This window comes from Aristolochia californica, unplaced genomic scaffold, assembly GCF_029961685.1.
Source record: "Aristolochia californica isolate CCGP_79_NKW_82.1479 unplaced genomic scaffold, dmAriCali1.0.hap1 SCAF_4, whole genome shotgun sequence".
NCBI lineage: Eukaryota > Viridiplantae > Streptophyta > Magnoliopsida > Piperales > Aristolochiaceae > Aristolochia > Aristolochia californica.
In genome coordinates this window covers 7,264,688-7,277,791 of record NW_027182103.1, presented here as the reverse complement: position 1 = coordinate 7,277,791, position 13,104 = coordinate 7,264,688, and the positions used below count along the sequence as shown (strand labels likewise).

The 13,104-nt window shown below is 35.1% G+C and overlaps 1 protein-coding gene across 1 annotated transcript; it reads right to left on the bottom strand.

The window, feature by feature from the left end:
• Positions 1 to 8,985: 8,985 nt before the first annotated feature.
• On the bottom strand, positions 8,986 to 12,165 carry LOC137962975 (inositol diphosphatase DSP3-like). Its single transcript, XM_068810130.1, has 5 exons — positions 11,805 to 12,165; positions 10,876 to 10,969; positions 9,755 to 9,806; positions 9,623 to 9,666; positions 8,986 to 9,520 (listed from the first exon to the last, which is right to left on the bottom strand). The coding sequence occupies exons 1-5, from the start codon at positions 12,014 to 12,016 to the stop codon at positions 9,239 to 9,241; spliced, it is 684 nt and encodes a 227-aa protein (XP_068666231.1). The 5' UTR covers positions 12,017 to 12,165; the 3' UTR covers positions 8,986 to 9,238.
• Between the last annotated feature and the right edge of the window lie 939 nt (positions 12,166 to 13,104).

Below are 13,104 nucleotides of genomic sequence, written 5' to 3'. Positions count from 1 at the left end.
GACTACTACCAAAGGTTACAATCAGTCTTATGGTATTGATTATGATGAGACATTTTCTCTAGTAACTAAGATGAATTTTGTATGTGTTCTTGTTTCTTTAGAGACCAATTCTAAATGGGTTATACGTCAGTTGGATGTTAACAATACATTTCTCAATGGTGACCCATCAGCAGAGGTCCAAGTGTGCCAACCACTAGGTCATGTGGTTGAGGGGGAGAAGGTGTGTCGCATAAATAAAGCTATTTAGGTTGAAACAATCCCTCATGGTTTGACAAATTTACTAATGTGGTTATTTGTCTTGGGTTCACATGATGTGAAAGTGATCACTCCATATTTACGGAAAAAAAACTACTAAAGGTATGATTCTTATGGTTGTTAATATTGACGATATTGTTATTATAAGGAGTTATACGAAGGGTATTTAGCAAACAAAAAAGGACTCAAATAAATAATTTCAAACCAAAGACCCAGGACTCCTCAAATATTTCCTTGTATAGAAGTTTTGCAATCTAATCATGACATTATCTTGTCTCATAGGAAGTATGTTCTCGATTTATTAAAACAAACTGGAGTGTTTGGATCTAAGTCCATTGATACACTAATAGAACCAAATAGTAAATTGTGTGCTGAATCTAGGGATATAGTTGATGTTGGATGGTTCTAATGTTTGGTTGGAAAAATAGTTTTTCTCATTATCACAAGACCTGATTTATCTTATTCTATGAGTGTCATCAATCAATTTATGCATCAACTCCAACAGTCTCATTTGATAGCACTGGAGAGACTACTATGGTATCTAAAGAAAAATCGAGGTCAAGGGTTATTATATAAATGCAATAAACATACTAATATCAAGGGTTTTGTAAATACAGATTGGGTTGGTTCTCTTGTTGACCAAAATCAACTTTGGGTCATTGTACAACTTAATTAAGTCAGTTGAGAAGCAAAAATAAAAATTAAAAGAATGTTGTAGCCAATTCAAGTACCGAAATAGAATACAGGGCCATGGATAAGGCAGTAAGTGAACTATTATGACTAAAATCCTTGATGATAGAACTCAAGTTTTAGACAAGTAATCCTATGCACCTCCATTGTGACAACCAACAAACCATTCATATTACTACCAATCCAGTTTTTTCATGAAAGAACCCTTGAAATTGACTATTATTATATCCATGCAGTATATTTCTTCCAAAAATCAATTAGCAACTATTTTCACAAAAGATATTTCGGCAAGCTCCATCTCAATTGCATGAACATAGCTAGGGATATTTGATGTTTTTGTACTAGCTTGAGAGGAAGTGTTGAAGTAGTATGAGTGACATCTATTGTAATTGAATGTGTGTCATGAGTTGTAATTATAATAGATTTTATGTTCCTTTTCTTTTCACTCATGTACTAGGGTTTCTACCCTAAAATTATAAGTATCAACTTAGAACAAGGGCACCCATACTCGTGCCCTAATTCCTTTCTTTCTCCATCTCCTTTCTGGCCTCACATGCCTGGCTTTCTCTCGTAAACTCTCTTTTCTCTTTTTTTCCTTCATTCTTCTTCCCCTAAATCCTAGTTTTTATAAACATGAAACCTAGAATCTAATAGATATGTCATTTGGATGAAGTAAATTGCTTGAGAATATGAACACTCGAACACCTATAGGCCATCATAACTAACCAACATATATATTTAGACACATTGCTAGAGGGCACCGTCTGAACAATTGGAAACCATCTGAATGGTGCATGTTACAGTTTATGACTGGACACATGATCGTAAAGACAAAAGAACAAAAGGATATCAATAGAGAAGTAAACCCTAGGCAAATCATCCAAATGGATGGTAACTATTCGAATGGTTGCTACAAAGCTATAAAAACCAAAGGGAATTTAAAAAGCTAAATCTCAACCATTTGTCTTCCCACTCTATCATAGAAACAAAGAAACTCCAAATACTCACCCTTCAAGCCTCCTAGCAATAGAAAGAAAAGAAAGATTCCATCTTCAGGTTTGAATTTGACTAGGTGAAGTCTTTGGACTTGATTCCTAGCTTCAGCCAAAAGATATTTGCTTGGTAAGCATTCATCGCATTGTCTATGTGTTATGCTAATAAGTACTTTGAACATGTCTACTTAAATGAAATGGAAAGAAAAGTTGTTCACCTTGGGTGGTCCATAGACTTTAAACTAGCATGGCATATCCCTAAAGTTGGAGAAGCCTAAAACGCTAAAAAATGGTCACATTTACATATTCTAAAGGATTATATCATGTTAGTTGAGCATACTTATAGTCAAATATGTGGGTTGAACATACTTATAGTCAAATATGTGAAGATTTGGTAACATAACCCTGCATTGAGAACTTTGTGCTTATCAGTGTTAAGAGTTATGGTCAAATTGGATGTTGCCGCTCTAAATAAGTTGTTGAAGTATAATAATAAGGGAGAGTATTTCATACCAGGAACTCTTAATGAGGAGCTAAAAGTTTCTATAGAAGAAATCATTCATTTGTACGGTGTTAATACATCGAAACCCACCAATTAACTAAGCCATCAAGGTTCCTGGGAGTAATAGCTATTAACATCATTGATAGAAGAAATGATGGTGTATTCACACTCAAGCAATAGTGTTGATGTAAAAATTGAAGTGGAAAGTAAAAATGAACCTGGGAGTATTTTGTGTGTGTCATTTAACACTATCTAGTGAAGAGAGATGACCCACTTATTCATGACTGGCTTCAACACATTTTCTTTCAAATCATGGGATTGAAATATATGATTTGTGCCATAGAAGGTCCAAGGAATTACCACAACCTCCTCACTGCATAGTATCCTTGGAGGATAAGGATTAGGGGCAAGTAGAGTTAGTAAAGATGAGGAGGTGCATGAAGGAGGACCATCTGCCTCTCCAAAGAAAGAAAACTCTGGCATCTTTGAAGAACTATGGGCTATAGCAGTAGACCTCTGTAAACACATAGATGAGAAAATGAAAGAACTTGAAGAGAGAGTGGGCTTAATCAGAAGTAAGGTGGAGTGCAAGCATGATACAATATAAAAAGGCTTAATCAATTTGGGCAGTAAAAAAAAGAAAAATGGAAGAATGAAAAGAAACAAGAGTCAAACAACAACTCATTAAGCGCTAATTGTAATGTAGGTTCGAACAATTCAAATTCAATCATAACTTTTGAGTCAGTAAAGATTGAAGATGATGATTCACCATCTGAAGGAACGGAGCAAGAAGAAGCTCACTAATTGGAAACTAGTGGAGGAACCAACATGACAAATATTCTTAGGTTTGTCTTTGTTTCTTTTATTATATTGAGATTTTAAAGGTTGATGAGATTGATCTTGAATGTAGTGAATGTTCTACTTGAATTTATTTTGATATCTATTATTACATCTATTTGAGGTTGTGCTTTAACAATGAGTATGTCTTTTTTATGATTGCGCAAGTATATTGTCTTTTCAAACCCAAAATTGTTTACTTAGAGTTTTCCAATTTTCATCTTCTTAGCAAACAAAATGGCTTCTTCCAGCTCAAGTGCTACACCTTAGCATTCCAAAATAAGAGTGGTGATTTGTCCAAAAGGAAGACCATCAATTCTAACATTGTTGACCACATCGACCATCCGATGTAGCATAAAGTCAATTTCTACTTTTTGGGTCAATGCCCACAACCAGAACATGTATGCGGTAGTCAATCTAAAAAAAGGTATATTTTTTGGCATTTAGGATATGAATGACTATTTCCATAAAAAGTATCAATTTAACACTCGAGACCTCAATCCAAATCTCATATGAGCACACTAAAATTTTCCAAAAGTCTAGGTTGATAGAATCAGTAAGTGAATGTGGGCAATCTTCTCCTCAGTCTGTCGGCCAACTTTCCTTTGCGTAATGCTTAAGGCCATCTTTTGGATTTTCCTATAGCTCATTGAGTTCATTAATTGTAAGTGAAATAGACACTTTCTGAAAGGAAGTGAACTTGAGCTCTCAGTTTCTTAGTTCTTCCGACTCAAGATTGGTGTAAAATACTTTCACTACGTTCGGGTAAATGTCTAAGTTACCATCTGTTGATTTCTAGGACGTTTTCATAATATTTACAAAAGGCTAGGAGAAAAAGGAAGAGAAAGAAGAGAACAGAGGAAATAGGAGAAGGTAGAAACCCTAACTAGTGGGAGAGAAAAGAGAAGGAAAGAAGCAAACAAGAGAGAAATTGAAATAAGAGAAGCTAGAGCTGAATACACTAATCCATGCCCCCATGCCTCTATCCATAGTTGAAGTGTGAATATTAGAATATCATTAATACCCTTAGGACTACACCTCTTATTGGAAAGATGTTCTATTTATCATAATGCCACCCTACACACATGGGTATCTTTTAACACTCCCCCTTGAGCCAGTGTTTGTAACTTTAGCTTGCAAAAAATCTTGGACAAGAAACTTGTGTACTTGAAAAGAAATTTCAATCTTGTGTGGCTTGAAAAAAAAATTGATTGCCTTACCTTTATTGATCTTGTTTTTGTTTACATCTTACGTTTGGTCTTCATATTGTTCACCCCCTTTCTTGGATATTCTGGTCACATAAAATTTGATTACGTCAACGTGTGGAATTCTTCATTATCAGTTATCTCTTTCTTATACTTCTTCTACTTCTCCCTCTCAAGTTGGGATCTCTTTGTTCTTTGCCAAGAGACCTGGCTTGTACAAAATAATGGTGAGAGAGAAGAAAAAAAAACCTCTAGCCCACTGATAAAACTCCAACTCTAGACATGTGGCATATCAAATTTAAAGGCAGTTTCACCAATTTTAGGGCAATGAAAAAAGTGTACTCACTTTTTATGCATAGCTCAAAATAACACTTGGGTAAAATGAATAAAAAATTGAATTAATTTGGATTTTGGACACACTTCTGATCTTTGTAGGTAGTGGGTTTATAGGCATTGCTCTGAATTAATTTTAAAAAAAATAGAGGAAAGTACTTTGAGGATAAAATGATTGCAACTCTCATACTTAAAATGGAAGGAGGTGCACAATGTAGTTTATCATACTTTCAAATAAGAAGGAGGCGCTTCTAGGCCAAGTGGAAGATCAACCTTGCCCTCAAAGTTGAAGTACCAAGAAAGTGGTTTAAGAACGTGTCTTTAATCTCATAAGTTGTGTATTTCTTCTTAAGCTCATTTTGCTTCTACTCTTATGTTATGTTGAGATGTATTTGTTGAGCTTGGAAGCCAAATCTCGATATGACCAAACTTCGTTTAGTGTATAATGGTGGGTGGTTGTGCCGAATGGGAGGGTGGGTGACACATAGGTGGTTCATGATGTTGAGTGCTTGGTTGTTGGTATGAGTGGGAAAAAATTTTGGGGAGGGTTAGGGTTTGATTTTGAAAAAGTGACTTCAATTTGGGTTGAGTTAGTAAATATGGACGTAATGTGTGTATGCTAGGATTGTCTTGAAGGTGGGTGGGTGGAAGAGTAGCTTTGTGAGGCAAGGTTTGGTGGACTATTTCGTGCTTGTGGTGGTGGAGGTGGAGAGGATTTGTTTGAAGAGGAGAGGGAGTGGCAGAGATGGATAAAGAATATGAGGGAGTTGGGTGAGTTGTTTGAAAATAGGACATTAGGGTTTTGTAGGAGTTGGGGTGAGGAGGAAAATAGTAAGAGTTATTTTCTTGAGATGTGATGTGAATTATTGGTTCCATGGGTTGGTTTAGAGGTAGGCAGAATTGACAACAAATGTGAGAGTAAGTGTTTTGGTGAGTGGGGAAGGTTTGGGCTATTGTGGCATTGAGGTGGGTAATGAAGGAGTATATGGGTAAAGTTTGGAATTAATTAAGTTGGTGTAGTGAAATTGTAGATGGATAAGGTGCGATTACTTGGTGTGGTATAGAAATATGGATGTGGTGGCTGGAATGGAGGATAGAAAGAAGGTTGGGGTGCTATGTGGTAATTTTGGCTTGGTGGAGAGGCGGCTTGAGGAGGGTGAGTGGGGTAATATATTGAAAAACAAAATTGGTGGGGAGAAAAGATAGAGGTGGTTCATTCGAAAAAGTTTGGTGGTGGCGAACATGAAAACTTAACAGCAACAGATTTTGTTTAGGTTTCATTAGCCATTGCTTGTTGAGGAGGGGAAGGAGCTATTGCAACCTTTTTTTCCATGATAAATTGAAACAAGCTTGTTAGGTGTTGCAATTGTCCTCCCAAACTGGTAATTTTTTTTCCCAAACATTCGGGTCTAAACTTGCGAGTAACAACAACCTCATGTTATTGTTGTTATTTCATGCCTCTTCTGTTTTTTGGTAGAGGTGATTTTGGAGAAGGTAAAGAGTATTTAGTGATGGTTGGGATGTGACTTATTAAGTTTATGGAGTCTTGGTTTTAGCTGAAAACAAATTGAGAGAGAAGTTAGGGAGGTTGGAGAGAAAATAGGAGGGAGGAGTTTTCTCCTAAGATGTAGGGATATGAATTTTTGTGTAGATGGTGTAGACCTAATGGGACTCTAGAATGAGGTGAAACATGTGGATTATAGTGAATAAATAATTTTTATGATTTTTAGGTAATGGGGAAAGGGAAACGGAGGGATAAGTCCAATGGGCTCAAGGAAGAAAGATAAAAGTTTTGGGAGGACTAACATTTATGGCTTTTGATGGTGATATCTAAGAGAATGTAACTCTTGATACCATACAGCTTGTTTCTCCATAAATTAGGCTCAAAGATTTTTAATTTGAATCTTTTTGTGATTTTTTATTTTCCTTAATTTGTAATAGGACCCTAGTTGACCCAATGGAGATGTCCCTTTACATAGAGATCAGATTGACATGAAACTTATTGCTCCAAAAACTTACTTGAACATATTTGATTCAAGAATAGTATTGCCTCATAAAATATGCTTCTTGTAAAGTGGATTTTTTGATAAATCATCGGATATGCAGTCTTGCCAAACTAATCTTCTATTCAATTAACAATTTAGATGGAGGTCTAGGGAAAGATTGTTCTATTACTAATTGATAAGAATCCACTAGTGGAACGTCCTTATAGTTTCTTCAAAGTTCATGACACAGTTGAAAGAGAAAGGTCCTTGTTTCTTGGGGGTGGCACCACCTCCGCTTTCTATTTTGTGGTGGTGCCTCCTTTTGTTTCTATTTTTGTTCTTCTTCTCTTCTTCTCTTCTACTTCTCATCTTCTCATGGTTCTTTGGGGATAATTTTAGGTTTCTATTTGTACTATTTTGTGTTTGCTTCATTATCATATGAGTGTATTTAGAGGTATTATTGTTTTACAATTATAAAGCATGTAATCCTTGCATTTATAAACCAATTGATTAAGCTTGAATAAGTTGATTGGTAACTAAAAATCCCTGCACGGGTTTAGGTGTTTGTACCTAGTTGCTTACCATAAGTAGCAAGGCCAGGTGTGGTAATTCAAACCTTATAGATCTTTTGTTCTAGATGTCATTAGGTTGTTGAATATAGTGAATTAACTATGACATATAAACACTTGGAGAGTGGATTAGCAATCCTCGATAAGAGTTGTGAGCCACTATATACCATTTTGCCATTAGTTGTCAATGCATGCCTTGATTGATTGATGCCTTATTTATATGTTTGAATTGCATTAATTGAAGTTAAGATTATAATCAATCATAAAAAATTATCCTTGTGAAATGTTTGAACCTATGACAAGTTAAATTGTCAAGAGTGTCCCATCCTACCAACAATTTGATATACACAATAATATTAAAGATATGATATGATATAATTTTAAAATAAATATAATAATTTTATTTTAAAATATTTAGATTTTTATAAATTTTTATGCTAAAGTATAACTTTTAGTATAATATAATATAAAATATGACACTAACCAACTACAGGGGTAGTTTGGTAATTTAATGTAAGAGGGTAGAAAAGTGAATAGAGGGCATGGTTGATGGGATATAAGAAGATATCAAAGGGGTAAATTAATCATGTAAGGAAGCACAACTGGCTTCCCCTTCAAGTTGCTTTGGTTGAAGAGTAATTGTCTTATAGTTGCTTAAGTTAGAGTAACTGTTGCCTACCTGCTTTAGGCAGCTTAATAGGGATAGTTTCCTAATTAACTTTCTCTATGTATAAAATCTATTTAAAATATATTAAAATACGTGAAGTGTACAAGTTAGGGTGATCAAAAGCCAAGTTGTGTTTGTTATTTGTTTTATGTCTTCTAACATATCATCAGCACATCTCTCATTTCCTCTTTTCTGTAATGGCTTCTCAAGTTAGAAAGAACAATAAGATTATAACATAACACAATATATTTCTAAAATAATATAATTTAATGTATTAAAATATAATACAATTTTGTCACACGTGTTATAATATATAATAAAATATAAATTTTATTAAAAATATTAATTTGATAATTCATATGAAATTGAAGTTTTTTTTCATATAATATAGTTTTATTATAATATATTATATAATACATAGTATACCATTTTAGTGACATAAATTTTTTACAATATTTGAAAATTAATATGTAATTTTATAATAATATGAATTATTTTAAATTTCAAAACTAATATGTAATTTTTATAATAGTATGAATAATTTTAAAATTTCATGGAATTATAAAAAAAATCCACTTTTACTACCTAATAGCTATCCGTTGTTATATAATTGCCTATTTAGTACGTATTATTTGGGCATTGTCTCATTATAGTTACTGCTAGTATCTTTGATTTAGACATTATTATTGAAAGACTCCTCAGTTGTTGATTGTTGTCAGCATTGGTTACTCTGATAAAAAAGAAAGCACATGGTAGCCCCAAAATATTATATTCTAGTGATTACCTTTTACCCCTCTTCTTCTTCTCACCCCTTAATCCTCTTCTACTGTGATTATAGATCATAAAATCCTAAGTTTCAATAGTAAGAAACCTACTTACCCATCTCAGCAACATATCTACACTAAATTTGACATAAAAGTTTGAATGCAGGTTGCAGAGACAACGCACAATCAAGAAAGCGCAATTCATTTATGTTTCTTCCAATAAAAAAAAAAGAATGGCCTTCTCTGGAACGTGGTGCCTCAATCATCTCTCCCCAAACCAAAGACATGGCGCCTCAGACATCTCTCACCAAACTAAAGTCATTAAAGCCTCCGTATTCACAGCAACCTAAGATGGTTGTCAAGTAAGTGAAAAAAGGCAACCAGAATAAGCAGAAACTGTTTCTTAGAAATTGAACCCTACTCCAAGAGATTGGTCCTCCTAACTACTACAATCTAAGCATTCAGTTTCCCTGGGTTCACTGGTTTTAGCCTCTGTATCAACTATGTAGCTGATGCGCCTGGAGCGAGAGGCACATCCTTGGTACTGGTATATAATGCTGTATAAACAATCTCTCAAACAAGAAATATCAAACAGCTCAATGAATCTCAAGTCTGCTATTCTGGCTTTTGCTACTGCAAAATGATGGTACTCCTCAAATACTGATGTCAAGCACCAATTTTGCAGTTTCCTCAAACACCCCACTAAGCTCCCTGTCCGGTGCTGTAATTATGCAATGAAAAATTCAAATATATGAGCCTGATTCTCTTTTCACTATTAAAGTGTTACCAGAATAGGGGGAAATTTTGGTAAGAATATGCTTACCTTTCCACGTTTACAGTGGATGAGAAGTGGATGGTTTCTGACATCTGAAGAAACAGAAAGGGTAGAGTCAGATGGAGATTCTGTCTTAGCAACCAGAAAGTGGAACTTGACAAGTATATGATTAAACAGTACCAAGTACAATTTGCAGCGCCTCCAAGATGGTTTCCTTTGGCATGGAAGACTCCTGCAGATTATAATTTCAAGGGATGTTTAGCAATATAAAGACAAAAACAAAAGGGTAGGCAGATATACATAAATCCATATCAATCTTTCAGTAGATATCTTTTAGGACCTTTCTACTCATTAAAGTAAGATGACTACATATAGATCACTACATTCCAAGCCTCCCGTGTCCAGAAAATACTGATCTTGGTAAACTATAAAGCATTCAACCCTCTTGTTTAGTTTAGAAAATATTTCAGTTAGCACCCTATACCATGCTCTAATTGACTGCTTGATGCCTGAGTTTCCATCAACAGTTTCAACAATTGCTTAACATAGGTCATAGACATGAAGTACTTGCTGCTATCCGTTCCACCAAATAATACCTAGAGAAACCAGGACAGAAAAACATATGCTTATAGACAGGGTCAAAAAATAAAAAAACATTTTTCAATATGTGTACAGTTAAGCTACCTAGATTTAAAATTCTACTTGAAGCTAGTTTAGTATCAACTAGATCGAGCTAACTCTCCACACAGTACTGAAACTGAAAAGCTGAATTAACTGATTAAAGAACACCTATACATGCATTATCTTGAGGAAGCTTGTTAAAGTGAGCCATGTTCTTGAACGTAAAAATAAAAAAGAATTCAAATTATTCTACAGGTCAGAGCTCATGCATGGGTTACATTACAGCCAAACTCAACAGATTGAAGGGAGGACTGATTGAACAGTCTTCAGATCCCAAAACTTTTCTAAGAAGTCGGAATTCTTCATAATTCAAAAAGTTTTCAAGATATCATATTAATCCTAATATCCCAAACCCAAAAAGTTCCCTGGATGCCAACGAAAGAGATGTCCATCAGCAACATTTTGCTATGCCATCAAATATAAGGTTATAAAGAAAGAATATACTATTCCTCAGACAGCACTAACTCCTGATAAGGTTAATCCAAGATAGTCAAATAATGGCAGTATAAATTGGGTAGAAAAACATTTGAGTAGTTCACAGAAACGTCATCCTCCCATACAAGTGGACCCTGTAGCAAAGCCATATTTAATTCATATAAAGCACCAGATTAGAACTCTACCTTTGATCCTTCAATTCCAAACTGAAAAAGCTGAATTCCATGAGACTGGAGAAATTGTTCATTAGGCTCTGGGTAAGGCTCAGGACACAGATATCTGCAATAGTTTTTATGCAATAACCAAGTCACATGTTGTTCAAATGAATAGGAAGAAACAGAAAAAAAGAAAAGAAATAGGAAACAGATTATATCGTAACCATATTAGTGGACAGAGCAATTGTCACTCAAATAAATAAATAAAATAAGAAAGCAATGCCAGATCATAATCAAGAATTAAAACTCCAAAGAAAACAACAAGAAAGTAGAAGCAGAAAACTTCAAACAGACATTCATGCTCCCAAGGAACCTGAAATTTTTTCACTCGTATTAGATCGTTAGCCTCTTGTCTACCACGCTCATCCGCATCAAATACCCCAGAAAACCTCCAAAGCAAATCAAATAAAGAAAATCCAAGGGATTGGAAATCAAAGGACACCAAAAAGTGAAAAAATCTTGTCGACTTGGAACTATCAACAATTTGAAAAAGAAGTTAAAAAACGAAGAAAAAAAATCTGGACTGTCCATTTCAACCAACTAAGCGTCCTGAGTTTTTAACATTTTTGAAATACAAGAGTAAAAAATTCCAAACCCACCCTTAATACCTCCAATCTCGCCGATAAAGCAAGAACCGACAAAATGTCATTATGATAAAAGAAAAGAAACTCGGGAGAAAACAGAGTTAATCACCACTGAGAAAATATAGAGATCACGTAGATGCTAAACTTAAAAACACAATCCAAAACAAAAAGTTCATAAACTAGCACCATCGAGAACACTCAATCCCAATATTCACAGTCGAAAGCGTCAATTTAAAAGACAAAAAATGACGCTGAATATTAGATTAAAAAGAAGCAGACAATGACATGATAATGAAAAATGGAAGTAACACTTACACTATCGATTTAAGATTCAAGCTCTGAATAAACCCGAAATTCTCCTCTTTAGGGAACCCCGATCTGTAAATCCCCCTATCGACCATAGAGAAGTTGAGAGGCGGAACTAGCACATCCTCTTCATTCTTGCTCTTTACCTCATCTTTCACCACAATTCTCCTCTTAATAAACTCAAAAACCATCTGATCTTCAGAATTCTGAACCAGAATCATCAGAATTTCTCACAGCGGATAACAAGTCGAGTAAGAAAAAGGAAGGAGCAAAGCCAGCAGAATTTAGAGTTGTATGAATTAGGGTTTAAAGATTGCGAGCGGGCAGGGGCCAGGGCTCACAATCCGGAATCCTCCATGTTTGCTCTCCTACGAAGCCGACTTTCTTCCTTGCGGATAATCATTTTCACTATTTAAAGGAGAAATAACCGAACGAAGTCCGTTTTGACTCTACATAGGATTTTGAATCTCCAGGATTGCTTGAATTCAAGCCACGTGGAATGATCGGGCCCACATGCCTCGTGAGGAGGAGGAAGGGGCAAATTTTGGAAAATTGCTGTTGGCCTTGATTGAATTCTCGGGAAGTGAGAATCGTCAGAGAACACGTAAGGCAAAAGGATTCGTGTGGGCCATCGACTACTTATCGAGATCAGCGGCAGAGATTTCTGCTGAAGTCCTGAAAAAGTGGATGAAGCAGTTTGCATTGCACGCCGTTTTTAGTTTCCGTTCCGGAGGAAGGCATGGCTTTGGGCGTTATCCGTAGTGAATCTAATCAATCAGTGATTGCCGGGGGACCCACATTGGTCTACTTTCTTTGGAGCCCTTTGGGTTGGGTTGGGTTAGCTAATTGAACCGCTTTTGGTCTGGTTTAAACTTTGTAGTCACACATTTCTCTCTCAAATGACTTAACAATTTTAAAATTTAGATTTATAAATTTATCAGAATACGAAATATATCGTATGTCAATTTTCTTGTATCTGTAATTTACATTATCATAATTGCACCGAGTTGTCCTTTAGTATCGATGTTCAAGTAAATAAATCTCAAAAAATTAGTTAATATGAACGAGTATACCTTTGTGGACTTTGTCTACCAAACTATCCCTATTTCTCTCTTTAGACTCTTTCAAAAAAAAAGGATAACATTATTTAGTCTTCACTCAACAGAGAGAAAGGAAACAAAAGAAGGAGATTCAGATACATGGATAACATTATTTAAGTCTTCACTCGACAGAGAGAAAGGAAACAAAAGAAGGAGATTCAGATACATGACTTTGAGAGAGAAGATAAAGAATGAAGAGAAAAAGGAAG

Bases quoted from the DNA above. Each gene is read 5' to 3' on its own strand.
- LOC137962975 (XM_068810130.1), bottom strand. From the start codon at position 12,016: ATGATTCTGGTTCAGAATTCTGAAGATCAGATGGTTTTTGAGTTTATT. The intron at 10,970-11,804 runs GTAAGTGTTACT...AAACTATTGCAG, and splicing joins TTGAATCTTAAATCGATAGT to ATATCTGTGTCCTGAGCCTT. The intron at 9,667-9,754 runs GTACTGTTTAAT...CTGTTTCTTCAG, and splicing joins GGCGCTGCAAATTGTACTTG to ATGTCAGAAACCATCCACTT.